Source organism: Pseudopipra pipra, chromosome 19 (genome assembly GCF_036250125.1).
Source record: "Pseudopipra pipra isolate bDixPip1 chromosome 19, bDixPip1.hap1, whole genome shotgun sequence".
Lineage (NCBI taxonomy): Eukaryota > Metazoa > Chordata > Aves > Passeriformes > Pipridae > Pseudopipra > Pseudopipra pipra.
The window spans coordinates 12,741,471-12,757,102 of NC_087567.1; the positions used below are offsets into that span (position 1 = coordinate 12,741,471).

The 15,632-nt window shown below is 37.9% G+C and overlaps 1 protein-coding gene across 1 annotated transcript in view; it reads right to left on the bottom strand.

Annotated features, from left to right (window-relative positions):
- CCDC57 (coiled-coil domain containing 57) overlaps window positions 1-15,632 on the bottom strand; it is a 34,085-nt gene that overhangs the window by 6,431 nt on the left and 12,022 nt on the right. The window contains exons 5-10 of the mRNA XM_064676449.1: window positions 11,482-11,668; window positions 10,539-10,639; window positions 8,970-9,198; window positions 8,171-8,307; window positions 4,100-4,222; window positions 3,518-3,740 (exon numbers count right to left, since the gene is read on the bottom strand). Of these exons, the coding sequence (XP_064532519.1) occupies window positions 3,518-3,740; window positions 4,100-4,222; window positions 8,171-8,307; window positions 8,970-9,198; window positions 10,539-10,639; window positions 11,482-11,668 (1,000 nt within the window). The remainder of the gene's footprint in view (window positions 1-3,517; window positions 3,741-4,099; window positions 4,223-8,170; window positions 8,308-8,969; window positions 9,199-10,538; window positions 10,640-11,481; window positions 11,669-15,632) is intronic.

A 15,632-nucleotide genomic window follows, 5' to 3' on the forward strand; every position in this document is an offset into this window, starting at 1 on the left:
CAACTAATCTGATAAGCAACTTTCCTTTGAGGGTGGCTTGTCATCGGCATTCAAGACACGCATGATGTGGATCACCAACCAAAATCTTTCACCTGCTCTCAGCCTCTGGCATAGAGCATTTAAAAAGGAAAGAAATACAGAAGCTTATTTCTTACTAGTACAGCCTATGTATCTTATGGAGCCTTTTGTTATCATCATGGCTTGTACCTGTCTACCTCTGTAGCAGGTTCTTTTTCTTTTAATAATATGGAACAAGAAAAACACATTCGGCAGGAACCTATGTTCCTTCTAGATACCTGCTCTCTAGTTATGTACAGAATTAACATATAAGCTATTAAATCCATTTCATTTCTACAATATAGACTGAAAATTAGCAAGTAGAGTAAAGAGAGAGAAAATTAAAATATCTCATAGCCTTTTGACTTGCTTGGAAGTTTATACAAGTTCTGAATTTGATGGTGAAATGAATAAAGGCTATAACAGTCTACTTCAGTAATTCAGTATTAAGATGTAGTCATTAACACTTCAAAACACACTGAGCATTGAGTCATTGCATTATGTCATATGCTGGAAACAGAGCAAATCGCAGGGCTTACTTGACATGCCAACCATTTTGAGTGTCAATAGGATGTTCTGTACATGAAAAAAATGAATCAAACTGTGTAACAGGTTCAGAAAAATAATTTTCGTGCTACAGTTCTCTGTTTCACCAGAAATGTCCCTAAAACATAGCTACTGATATAATAAATTTGGACAGAGCGAACTTGGAAGTGGTGGATTCTCCATCCCTGGAGGTTTTTAAGATGAGACTGGATGTGGCAATTAGGGCCATAGTCTGGGAACCACAGCGGTAGTGAACCAAGGTTTGGACTTGATGATCTCAGAGGTCCCTTCCAACTCGGCTGATTCTATGATTCTATGAAATCATTCTTGTTACTGAGCTTCCAAGTCTCTGTGTGTGTCACTTGTACCTGAAAGCCCAGTTCTGAGTCACTTTATCTTAATGACAGTTCTATCTAACCATGTGTTTGATGAATGTACTAAATTCAAGTGAGTGGAATTAAACAGGAAAGATTGAATTAATTTTCCATAGCTCAGGCATGAAAAATAATGCAAGCCTCAACTAAAAATCAGAACTTGAAAATTTTGTATATTTTGCTTCTAAGGGGATGTCCTTCCAAAAGGAAAAATTTTGCTTTCACAATCTTGTTTTCTGAAATGCAGAATTCACTTTAGTAGAATTAAGGACACCTTTTGGTTGGTTTCCTGGAGGAGAAAGCTAGGCAGCAAAAAAGAGCATTTAAAAATCTTATTCTTGCAATGCAGCATTTCAGGGCCTGCACGTTTGAATTAGAAGTTCCACTCTGGGGTTCTTCAGATAAATCTGGTTGCAGAGATAAAATTAAAGTTGTTCTCAGGAAAATATCAGCCCTTACTGATGTTTCACTTGTTTCACATTGGCAGTACTACCTTTCCCTTTTGCTATTCTCTAGATCCCCAAAAATCTACATTAAGTTTTGCAACAGTGGCTGGAAATTTCTAGACATTAAGAAACTGATGTCCTTGTAAGGCTGCCAGAGCTGTTGCATCACACATACAACAGCACGAAACTGCATGGCACTATCAGTAATGTTTCAAAGACATCCTTTTGCTTATCCTGCCAATATAGGCCTGACCTGAAATAACTCTTCCTATTTCAGTCCCAGCTTCACAAAAAAAGCACATGAATCATGACTGTCAGCACTATGTCCATTCCAGTCCTACAGGTCTATCAATGGACATTACTTTGTCCCTGCAATGGACTGCTCTTGTGAGTAAATACACTTATAATCCACTTCTCATTTTGAAAGCCCTTTAAAGTATTTTTTCTTGTGAGCTGCTAAAGATGGTTCATTGCATCCATATACTGACTTAAAAGTAGATGTAACATAGGCTGGAAAGGACTTCTGGGTGAAATGTCACAGTGCTTATCACTCCCTGCTCAGAATATCTTGACAATATATTGCCTCTTTTCTTTTCACTGTGCACCTCTAAGACTCTTTTTCTGTCTTCTCCAAAATCCCTCTCTGGGTAGTTAAAAAGCAGCAATAACACCACTCACTGACTCTTTTCCACGCTCAACAACCCAGCTCTCTCAGCCTCTTCTCATGCAGCGTGTTCCTGTGCCCCAGCAATTTAGTGATTCTGCTCTGGACTCCAGTTTGTCAGTCCTTTGTACCAGAGGGTTCAAAGCTGGGCACTGTCTCCAGATGTGGCCTCACAAGTATCAAACAGAAGTGAACAAATCCCTTAGCTCACTGGTTGCATTCTTGTTCCTGCAGTCTGATATGTGGTTAATGGCACATGAGTATCCATGTAATGGTAACAGGTCATTGCCAATATAAAGCTCATTTGAAAAGGCTAAATGGCTGTCATATTATTCCACAGATGCTGTCAGATCTCAGGAATAATGATGATCACCTTTACTTGGAACATTCTGGAGAAATGTTTGTCTGTCTACTTATAAAGACCTTTAATAAAGAAGAGTCTACAGTCTCTCTAGGGAACACAGTCTGCTATTAGCCATCCTGCTGTTAGCCATCCCTGAAGTTTGTAAGTCTGTTACTTTTTGTCCGATCCACAGCAGGTGTTAGAACAGTTTCCCAAAGTTTTGCCGATGAAGGATTACTCCATGAACAGGCCAACAGTTTGGGAGATGTAATATTAATCTGCAATACACTGCTCAACATAATAGCTACCATTAAAAAGTTCCTTTACAATTTGCCTGTTAAGAACTACACTTTACTGCACACATCTTACAAATGGTGCTCTTGCTAAATATTCCAAGAACATGGTGCTTTTTGTAGACGTATAACACTGATTAAAGTTCAGTCTATGACCTAGGTTTTACCTCTCATCCTAACCCTGACACTGTCTCACATATAAGAATATGTGTCTGCTTTTATTTTTTTCTCTTCCAACTTGTTGCACTGGACTATAAAACTCTGGTGAATATCAATACCTAATTCATTTTGTGCCCACAGCATATACCACATTATGCCCGTGATGTCACTTTTGGCTTTTAGGTCTCAGCACATTAAGGAGTATTGGAGCAATTAACCTGCTACAAAAATAACAATTAAGCAATGATTTGCCAAATTACAATTTGATCTAACAGTTACTAAGCAACACATAGAGTGTGCAGTTCTAAAACAGACACTTTCATATCTGCCCCAGCTAAGTTTTAGACTATGTCAAAACAGAATTTGCAATTTCCAGGAGTACTTAATAAAAGTGGAGAAGTATTTGCAACAATGGCATTAAAACCAAAGAGCTTTATAGATGTTCCTCTTAATTCTTACTTCTGATGGCAACAGTGGAATTCCCTTCAAGTAACTCATTCAGATTCTGATGATAGGACTGTAACAACAGCAGCAGTCAAGTAAAATAATTAGTGGAAGGGGACAGAATTCCACTACCGTCCTTCCAATCTTCAAGAAGAGTCAAATACTGTGACTACTTTACAAAGCGGACTTACCTTGGTTGCTGTTCTTTTGAGGACTGAGAATAGAAAGGCTTGATCCCATTTCTAAAGTTTGCCAAACACCTTGACAGAATTTATATGCTCTAGATGAAGAAAGCTGGACCTGCTGGACTTGACTAGGACTCTGCCTGAGCGGCTGACTTTGAACAATCTTTGAGGATGCATTTGCCTTTTGTTGCTCTGGCCCATGATTTTCAATAGAGAAATCTAGCTGAACCTGTTCAAATTCAAAGATAATCTTACAGAAAAACATACTTTTCACATCAAAGACATCTGAAAATTCGTTAAATTTCATAGTGGCATCTTGGACTTGGAAAGATACAAGGTTTCAGCAAGAGGCAAGACAAAAGAAAACTATTATTTTTACTTTTGAAAGGTTGTACAAGATTAATTACAACATCGTGACAGTGATTGAGAAACCCTAGTTTATCTAGTGTTAACAAATGCTATTTTGTACAGGAAAAATTCGTAATTTAAAAAATACATTGATTTTTAAGTCTTCCAGGAGATGTTGAGCAATTCAAATTGAAAAGTCCAATTTAAGGTGATTACACTGATGATAAAACTGCACTGTACCTCAGAGGATGGCAATTCTATTTCTTCCCCACAGTTGCTTGGAGCTTCTTCTTCCTTTAAGCCAGGGCAGGCAACTAGAGAAGAGAACCTCGAGGGATGCTGTTGCCTTGCATATTGCAGCTTCTAATATGAAATATTACATTTACACAAATAACTCATGGTCTCTAAAAATAATACATTTATAGCTCAGTTTGCTGTTACACTGCTAGATTTAAAATAATCAAAATAAGGAACATAAAAAATTATGTTCCCTCCAGATCAACAGGGCCAAACTACCTTCCTAATAAACCTTGTATTAAATCTGTTCAAAATCTATATTTCCTGGTGCTGTTACTATCACTCTGCTTGTTACTCAGGTTTATATTGTCAGGGTCATTCTTTGCTTTTGTCTTTTCTCATGGTTAAATTACAGAAGAAAAACTCCAAAAGAATATCTAAAAATCCAATTAAAATAAGGCAGCTATGGAAAAGTAATTTGTCAGCAACTAAAAAAACCTAATTTACCCCACAAAGTTTCACCAACTTTCAACATGTAGTAATTAAAATGAGATTTGATGAAAAGCAAACTACTTCAGCCCTCTCAAAGGACATGAAAATAAACATCAAAGCCTTTTGCTATATATTTAAGGCTAAAGAAACAAAATGTGATCCCATCATATAAAATAACTAACAGTGAAATTCCTGTAGCTATGACAGTAATAAATTCTCTCAGTTTTTGTTAAGGATGATGATTTTGAACACAGGAGCAAATGTAGCCTGGCTAGTGAGAGTGATCAGCTAGAATAAAAATACCTGAACTAGAATAACAGCAGTTTTTGAAGGTCAGCCCGGAGCTCAGCTTCAGTGCAGGAGCTGAAGCCTCAGCAGGTCTGTTCTGGGTAAAGAGCAGCCTGGAATTAGAGTACTGAATAGCCTGGATATAAGAAGGGCTATGCTTTCTAGTCTGGACAAATGATGTTTTCAAAGGTTCCAGAGGTGGAAAGATACTCAATGACAGCCACTTCAGCCATGACCTCCAAGCAAGCTATCAGCTGAAGAGATTGAACAACTACTCCCAGAATTTAGCACACCAACTGGAAACTCACAGTCAAATGCTACCTCTCCAAGTGCCATGGACATAACTGTATTTTTAAAATCTATTTATTCTTACAAAAGTAAGAATTATCTTTAATGATTTTTAACAGAACACATGAGACACGAGATGTGTAGAAAAATACAAACACAGTATCTAGCTCATTAAAAATAAGGCCACAGAAGACTGGGATGGATGGGAGATGAATACTCATTGGTCTTACTTTAAGAGTCAGCTAAATTCTAAGATGAGCTGTGAAAGAAAGAAAAAGAGGTGAATGAGAAAAAAGAAGTTGTAAAAAATGTGGTTTTGAATTGTGGGAATTTTGCACAGATCTGGAAATCGTCTTTAGATACGTTTAGTGTAAGCATTTAGCTAATCTTTTTCAGACTCAATCCCAGCAGTGTACAGATGGAAAAACAGGTTACAAGAGGTCTACTCAAATGCTTTGCTGTACCCTAATTTCCTTCATAAAAATTATTTCCAGTGTTAAAGAGTTTAGGAAGATCACTATTTCTGAAACAGTGAGCTGAAAGTTCAAGTGAACAAAGGATGCCAAGCTTGCAACTTTAAGTAAATAAGATGTTCACAAGCATCCTAAACAAATGATCCATCCACAAGCATGCTGAAGCATTACACAGTAAATTCTCCTGTTGGCAGACCACATTTCAGGCATTCAGCACACTGTAACAGCTGCCTCACCTATTCCCTTCTGAAACCTCACAGAGGAAGATCAGAATCCTATGCTGAGGACTGTTACAGAGGACCAGATTTGAACTTTCCACCTTGGAGTTTTACAAGAAATTAAAGATTTCCTGCTCCAGAAGTAGCTCATGCCACTGTCCCATAAGATGTGTCATTGATATGTCAGCGAGGCTATTTATTTGATGCTCAGTTCTTTTCTCTGAGGACCCTCCTTGCGCTACAACGAGATGCTAATACTTCTTGTGGTGGTGCTGCTGTGACAGCTCTTGATCATGCCCTCAGACTGTTAATGAAGAGTTGAAAAACAGTGCTGCATTACCAGATGTGTTCTCACAGTAATTTGAATCTTCCCAGCTCAAAACCTAGATGGCTTTCACTATGTTATGTCCTAAATCATATTTTTCATGCCCTCACTAATACTTTTGACATCAAAAGAACTTGATTAGATAAATTTGCTAAAATATACCAGATTCTCCAGCACACATTGCACTTACCTGGCTGACCTTTTACAGTTCTCAATTTCTGTTGTCTTAGACTATCTACTATATCCGAGGGAGAACAAGTCTCCATTAGCTCTGGAAAGGTACAGCAGATGGCATTTTCAGTTTATCACTGTCAGATCGATGGTCTACAATGTTTGTTCACACTGCAACCTTTAAAACTTCTTCATTGACTAATGGGCAGTAAAGAAGAACAGGGAGTTATTTTCACTGAAGCAACCTGTTCAAATTTGGTTCTAATTGACTCTTAACAGCACAGCCTTTGGACTTCAGGCAACCTTTCTCTACCAGACAAGAGAGCCTCTCTTGTTGGATACCTTCTGCTAGGAGGAAGCTAAGAGAAATGCAAATACCTGGGACAGGATGTCCAAATGCAGAGTTCTTGCCTGCCAGGTTCCCTTAGAACATATTCCAAAATGTTTCCATAGATTCAATCTAACAAATTCACCTTAGCCAAGAAACATACGTACTTGTTTTCTTCCCCAAATAATATGCCTTTTCTGGCTGAAATACTGCTGCATACTTTGGATGCTTGGAGAGCCTTTTCCTTTCATATTGAAATGTCTGGGCCCTTCAAATAAGTACTACCTGGTTTTACTACTATTCTTTCTCCAAGGTAATAGCAATCCTGTGCGGAAGCTGCCTAACTGTCTGCCTAAAGACCTGATAGCAGAACACTGAACTTGACCCTGTCAGTACTTGTTCTCAAATTTAATTGCTGGATGATCTTTGCATTTCAAACTTTTACAGTATTTTCTTAGATCTACTAACTCAAAAATTTTTGTTATTAGTCCAAATAATATCCCTCATGGGTACAATCTGAAGTGCTGTTTTACTTCACAGGAAAAAATATATCTGTTTTCAGCATAACTAAATTGCCAAAAAGATTGGACCAGCTGAGTCACTTAACCTCCATTTACGTAATTTGTAGCACTTATTCCAAGCAACTACAGAGGTTAATATGCTTTGGGTTTTTTTCTTTAGCACCACTCTTAACTGGCAAGCTCAATGTGAGTCAACAGTGTGTCCTGGTGGCCAAAAGTGCCAACTGTGTCCTCGGTGTGTTAAGCACAGCACAGCTGAACAACCAAAAGAGTGACTGTCCCACTACACTCAGCATTGGTGCGGTCTCACCTTGAGTACTGTGTGCAATTTTGGGCTCCACGATATGAGAAGGATATAGAAATAGAAATATTAGAATGTGCCCAAAGAAGAGCAACAAAGATGGTGAAAGGACCAGAGGGCTAGATTTATGAAGACCGGCTGAGGATACTTGGCTTGTTCAGCTTAAAAAAGACAAGACTGAGGAATGACCTCCTTGCTATAAAGTCTATAACTTTCTCATGATAGGGAGCAGTGTAGGAGGTGCTGATCTCTTCTTTTTGGTGTCCAGTGATAGGATGCAGGGGAATGGCTTAAAGCTGCATCAGGGGAAATTCAGACTGAATATTAGGAAGAAGTCCTTCCCTGAGACAGTGGTCAAGCAGTGGAACAACCTCCCCAGAGAGTGGTCATGGCCCCAAGCCTGTCTGTGTTCAAGAAGCATTTGGGACAATGTCCTTAGATACACAGTTTAACTTCTAGGTTGTTCTGTCTGGCATCAGGATTCAAAGATCCTCATGGGTCCCTTCCAGCTCTGGATATTCTATGATTTTATGAAATCTCCCAAAGATAGATTTGAGCTGAAGTCAGTAAGAGTCATTTAAATGTGGAATTTTAAGGAAAGTTACATTCACGAAATTTGAACTGGCTTAATGGATCATTATCACTACATTTCAGAGAGCATATAATTACCTGTGTTGTGAGTTTGTGCTGTAGATGTTTTAGAGCTGATAGCTGACACTGCGTTCTTTTCACAAGTTCTCTTGGAAGCAGACTACCAGAGGCAATACAAACTGTGCAGTGTTTAGAGCCGACAGGATGCCAAAGTCCTATAAAGCAGAGAAAATACCAAGGAAGGCATTCTTTGTTGTTATTTTGTCATCAATATTACATTCCCAACAAGTGTTTACAGCAGATAGGAATGAAACACAGAACACAGGCCTTCTCACTGCAGATGGGTTCAATGCTATGCAGAAATGGGCCTTGTGGTTTTTTTCCTTTGCTCTATTGCTAGAGAAACTGTACATGGAACATAAATATCCACTGTGAAATCTTCTTACATTATATATACTCTTAATTCAAGTTTGTGCTACAGTAAACTTATTCTGCTTTCTCTTCCACTTTCCTAAAACATTAGTTTTTATTCCAAAAGATAAACTACCTCTTTTCTGCTCATAAACAAAGTCTTAGTTCAATTTCCAGTTCCCACACTGACATCTAGGCATCAGGGAGTCCTTCATCTATGATGTTAATCAACAAAAGTTACTACATACAGACTCCCATTGTTCTATATTAGCAGTGCCTATCAAAGGATAATCTTACTTGCAGCAATTAGTACCACAGTCTCACACAAACCATGCAGATCAAGGATCAGTCAGGTCCAGCACTTTGTTTTCATATTAAAGCCTAGCTCTCTCCAGCTCAAAGGATTAATTGATTCCCAGATTTTATTCTACATATATGTTAGCACTCTTCTGTAGAATAAATTTACCTTCCTTTAACACCATTTCAAGTTCTGCCCTGAGTCTGTTTCCCATTTCAATCAACTGCCGCTTCTCTTGGTTTAGGATTGAGATTTTTCTTGCTGCTTCCTTCAGTTTATTTTGCATTCCCTGTAGAGCATGTTTGACACCATATTGAAGCTCAACACCAGGACCTACATCAGGCAACTGTTGTCCACGATCTACTATCTTTTCTTCAAGAACTTTGGGTTCTGGCCCCTGAATAAAACAGATAGTGCTTGTAATGAATATTTTGAAAGTGTGGTCTGAAGGTTGAGAGATTTGTAGAAGCACGCATTAGAATCCAGTTGAAGAAAAAGTGTAAAGTTGAACAGAGAATGTTCATTTCCTATTTTACAGTCTCCAAGGCAAAGTCACTGTCTACTTTTCTTTGAAGGCTCTTTCTCAACTTAAAGAAATGCAAAGAAAATGAAAATGCGTCTTGGACAGTAGTTTGTAAAACATTTTCAGCAACAAAAAAAGAATAATTGGTATAAAATTTAGTTTCCACCTAGTTCTGGAAGTGGCCAAAGAGAAAAAATAAATCTGAGCTGTCTGTACTGGCACACAATGATTTTCAAAATATGATTTGACAGCATGGACAAACATATTTCTAAAATATTTCTATATTCAGCAAAGATTAAACATGATCCTAGCAGGTTTTGCATTTTTTCCACACAAGGTTCCCAATGCTCCAAAGTTTTATTTAAACATTAATATTGATTCATTTTTTAAGCTCTTAGCTTTTAACGTAATCGGGACCTCTCATGCTTATTTATTACTTAGCTATTATTTCAATTTTCTTGAACTTAGATGGTTACTAGTGAGTCTTAACAATAAGATTAAAGCATGAAACAGATATTGTTAGGTTTCACAGATGACAATTAGAAACTCATTATTTTTGAATTGTATTTTAAACTATCTTACTTCAGACTGTTCACCATGAATTTGATGGGAGACAGGAAGAGGAGAACATACAGTGACTTACTCCTTACACAGTATTAGATATTTGTCCCAGTTTTCAATTGCATTATTATTTTTTCCAAGAGATGCCACTGTCACACATTAATGCTGATATTTTCACTACTCTTTAAAATAACACAGTGGGAATGACATTTGTAAACCCTTGAACTGAGCAAAACACACTCTCAGAGCCAGTGGGTTTTTCCTTTGTGGGTGGTGAGTGCTCCAAGACAGCACTGGGGCGTGGAACTTTCTCCTGGTCGCATTTGGATTTACAATAACGGATTTACAATGGAAAACTTGAAGACGTGATACATAGTAGCTTAAGCATTTGAAAGTGGGGGAGAAAAAAAATCAAGATGGGCTTGAAAGATCAGGAGTGACTTGTGCCAGGGGATGACTCATCAAAATTTATTGCCTAGAAAGAATGACCACAAGTTTGGTTGAAAAAAATCTTTGCTGGCTCTCATCTAACTAGCCATATAAGCATATATTACTTCAGTTTATAGTATGCATTCAAACAAAAATAATGTGCTTTGCATTTAATTACATACACACACGCACAGATATTTTAGGTAGTTTAAACCTCTTCATACCTTTTCTGTGTCTGGGTTTACTATACAGTCCAGCTTAATTGAGCTGACTTTGATGTTGCTCAAAGTGGTTGCAGTTGAAATTTTGTTTGTGCTCACTGAACCTAAAAGAGGAGTATAAAAGCAACAGCTGCTTTAGAACATTGTCTCATGAATATACATGTCTAGAATCATAGCATCATTTAGGTTGGAAAAGACCTTTAAGATCATCAAGTCAAACCATTGATAGAACACTGCTAAGTTGACTGCTAAAGCTGTCCTCAAGTGCCACATCTACATGTCTTTGAAATACCTCCAGGGATGGTGACTCAACCATTTTCCTCACCTGCTTGCACCAATGCTTGAATAACTCTTTCCAAAAAGAAACTTCTTCCTAATATCCACTCTAAACCTGCACTGGCATAACTTGTCCTATTGCCTATTACTTAGGAGAAGAGACAGACCCTCACCTCACAACAACCTCCTTTCAGGTAGTTGTAGAGAGTGGTAAGGTCCCCCCGAGCCTCCTTTTGTACACCACTTCAGTAGATATACTGTAAACAGATATACTGTAAACCCCTATGGGAGGGAGGTTTGGACTAGGAGACTTTTAAAGATCCCTTCCACCGCAAACAATTCTGTGATTCTATATACTTGCTTCACTAGCAGGAATTCTGTCATAACTTGTAATATACATATATTTGCTTTACTCTTGCAATATATATACACATTTGCTTTTCTAGTGGTAATTTCGTAGTGACTTTATGTGTGCATTTGTTTTTACTACTAATAATAGTTTTGTAGTAATTTGTAATAAAGAATCTCAGACCACTGCGTGCTTATGCAATCTTGAGAACCCCACAGCAATGAGTTTTACACACCCATGGGCTGGATAGCCCTCATAGGTTGTGACTGTGACTGCTACACTTCCTTACTGAATTTAAAGGTCTTTGGCAAGAGCTGTTACCTTGCTCTACAAGCTGTCTGTTTTCTGTCAGAGGAAGAGAAGACAACATCTGCTCATCAAGACTCTCCATTTCTTTCCTCATTTGTGCAATAGCAGCCCGAAGGCTGGCATTCTGCTTCTGCAGCTTTTTTATTTCCAAGGTAGGAATATCTTTGCACAGAGAAATTTTATCATCATACTGAAATATCTGGAAAATAAAAGTACAACGCAATAAGAACCCTTCATTGATAAGCAACACATATTGTCTCTACACACCACGCAAACAGATCCTAAAACTTACAACCCATGAACATATGTGGGAAAAAAGAACCATAGGAGGAAAAGAAATAGATCTGGTTATTGAGGATTTGCCAGGGAAAAAGGTGCTCTGCTGAGAACATCATAGAAGGAGGCATAGTTGGGGAGGACCACGGCCACAGGTGGCTCTGTCTTGTCACTGTTCTGTAACTGTGCTATCTCTGTCTCTTCCATGTACCCATCTCCTTAAAGACATTACTGGCTCACCAGCAGTCCCCTTTCTGACCTGTCAAATTCTTGAAAATGTCATTAGAGACCATCTGTTCACAGTAACATAAAGAGGCTGGATGTTCTTTGCTAAACAGAAAAAGGGGAAGGAGTGTATGGACTACACCCAGATAACTGGACAACGGACAGTATCTAGAAAACTGCCAAGCATTTCAATTTAAAGTAAGTAGCAATGTCTTTCCTTCACATGTTAGTTAGATAAGCTAACAACAAGCATTGTAAAAGGAACATTTGTCAGATAATGATCGAAGCTCTACCTTCATAAAGGCCTTGAAGCCTATCTTCCCTTAATATACATGGTGGAAGTCTGAATGCATAAGCAATATAGACTTCCAGAACTGAAGAGGCTGACAAACCCCAGATTGCCATGGGTGCCTTTTACTGTAAAAGACCTTATTTATATCAGTAAAATATGAGCAGCTTGCTTATAGTGTAACATATCCCAGAATCATTCCATTTCCTAAATTTTTGAAAGGAAATTGCTCAGTTTTCTTCATGGGCTGCATGTAGCCTTCAAGATTATCTCGGAAATTTTAGTTTGGAAATCTAGCCCTGTGCGCATAAAGCGATGGCCTAATCACTTTATGGGCAAAAATGTGAGATGCTCTAGATCATAAGCCAGAAGGACTGCTTTAGTCTGTCCTACCAAAGGTTGCTAGCTCCAAAGAGTAGTCAGCTACATATGTTTAGGAAAAAGGACAAATACCAAAATGCTTCCTTCCTCCTTTATACTTCCTCAATTTTCAAATTTGCAGCTTTTGGGGATGGAAAAAAAAGGAAAACCAGATGTGACAAAAAACTCAAAAACTAAAATGCACAGATATTGATTGGAAAACACATCTTCTGGTCACTTGAAATTCCAGCAAAATCTTCAGGGAAAAAAATCTAGTAGGATCACTGGGATATAAGGACTATGGTATTAGGGTCCTGACGTTATTTACTTTTGCTGTTTCTTCATTCAAAGTGTGTCTGCAAACATTTTTAAAGAAGTTACGTTAGACCAACGGTGGTGTGTTATAACTGTGGTTTCATCCAAACAGAGAATGCCTAATTTAGATTCCACTTCTATAAAATCCTCTCTCACTGATAGAAACATTTGTCATCATCCACCTAAAAAATGCAGATACTATTTGGTACAGGAGTATTAGAAAGCTCTGCAACAGCAGAATATACACTCCTCCAATCACTAAAGAAATCCTAATTCACAGACCATCCAGATCAGATGTTTTTGAAAACAAAAAGACCGTGAAATGTGTTTGGAGCATTTGTATTGAATGTTGCTAATTTTAAATGTTTCTTTGAATTCAACCCTAACCTTAAATCATTGCAAAGCAGCAATTCTGCCTCTTCAGAGGGCATGGCAATCGATGAGGCACTGCACATAAAACATGTGTGAGCAAATTACTTCAGTCTCAACATTTATGCCTTGCACAGCCTCAAACACTACTCCCTTTGCATCTTCTCCATTATTCTCTCCTTCCTTCAATCCCCTTATTTCCCCAGTCGTAAGTCTGTTCTGTGAGTGTGATCTGGAACACTAATGGCCTTCAAATTAAATTTCCCTGCCATAAAGGCAATGGCTGCCCTATATATTCTTTCTGCCCTAACAGTACAGGGTATGTAGAAGATGAAGATAGTCTATTCCGCTTTTACAATCTCTCCGAGGTTGTTAAGGTGAGGAGGGGAAAGGCACCAGGAGGTACCAATACATCTCCCAGATGTGTTCTGAATTTTGGGGCCATGGACTTCATCTCAACCTGCAACATAAACATGAACTATCACAGTTTGAACCAGAAATACAACTGTTCCAGATTATTGTAAGTGGAAAAGGGTCTAGAGAGAACACCAAATAATAAACCAGGATTACTGTAAGCAGTCTTTGCTTATCTGTGCATTCCTATGGTATTATCAGCATGGTCTAGTTAGACAAATGTGACCTAAGTCATACTAAAAAATCAGTTATAAGCAAGATTTTCCACACTGCTGTGTTTCACATCTCTGTTGCTTAATTAAAGGCTGAGAATGACTACTACACTTCATTTTGTATAGAAAAATTACAGGAAAAGGTTCTTCAGAATAGTAGACTTTTTTTTTGTTATTTAGTTTTTTAAACACTGGCCCTTCCCATAAAACAGAAATCAAAAAAGTTTTTGCTAAGATGGGTACTGCTTATCCTACAGGCCAAAAGTGCAAAAACCAGAGTATTTTAACAACAGAAAGGTGTGACAATGAAAACAAAGTCTTGCCAACAACAGTTGAAGACAACTGCGAATGCAAACAGCTAAAAACCCCCTGCCCAACCTTGCTTCTTTTGGTATCTCAATGATCAATTTGCAAATCAGTACAGCTTGAAATGAAATTGGAAAAACAACTAGCTCCACAGCAAGTTTTTGCTAACAGTCTACTTTTGTCTATGATAAAAATTGTCTTCAGAAAGTATCTTTCTGAATACAACACTTCCTGCATTCAGGAACTACTAGGCTTGCTTAACACTGCTTTTTCTTAGCAAGCTCTGGTAACATGCTCTGAACTGCTCACTGTTGAGCACGTGTAGCTGCCCAGCAGAGTGCACTGCAGCACACTCTTTACTGTTGTTTATCTACGAAAGACAATTTTCTACTTATAATGCATTATCCTTCAGCATGGCTTCAAACCAGCATTATGCTTGCAATTTTGAATGCATTTTTAAAATATATGTATTTTAATAGGTAGCAATGAAAGGAAAAATTGTGATACTAAAATATAAGACATTATTTTATACAGCTGGCATATTAGTATTTTGAAGCATTGTCTTAAAATTTTAACTTTACAATTTTAAAAATCTACCCTGAACTGCAACTGACACAGAGCCTCAGGAACATTCCAGAAATTAATTCTTCCCATTCTGATGTGCCATGATGGTACACTACATTGTCATGTTTTGGAGCAACTGTCTACATCCAGCTTGCTCCTTTTGCCAGTGACTAATAAATGAGAGCCATAATTGAGCCTGTGACATCTAATCTATGTGTATTCCAGGCTAGATAAGACAATATTTTGAATTATATATATGAAACTGATGAACTGCTTACAGTAAATCCAGTGGAAACAAGGCTCATAAAGTTGTCATTTCAGAATGTCTACACTAGTGTCTATGATAAGTGTTGTCTAACCTGTTTCCCCCCTTCAGGTAAAATATTGTGATTAAATGATGCTTATATTGTCTGTTCTTTCTCAACAGGCAAAGCAGAAAGAAGAGTCTTCACTTCATGCAACCTGCAGTCTGTTTTCTGTAGATCAGCTTCAAACCAGGAAGGAGTGAAAGGATAAAAAGTAGAGGATGCAAGTAGCTCAAGGACAAAGGGATGGAGAAAAGAAAAAGGAAAAGAAAGTCAGGGAAAGGGAGGAGAAAAGGAAAAAGAAAGAAAAAAAAGAAAAAATCAAAGATATTTTAAATCATAGCACAGGGACTTAAGCACATTCCTTTTGGCTCTGTCAAAAACTGCCTTTACAGACAAATAATTTAGCTCCATTGTCTAATCTTTATGTGAAATGGACAATGCTGATTCATCTCTCACATGTGTTCCCATGCTGCAGCTATTGATGCCTATGAATCATTTTTGAAAGACAATGATAAAATAACACCA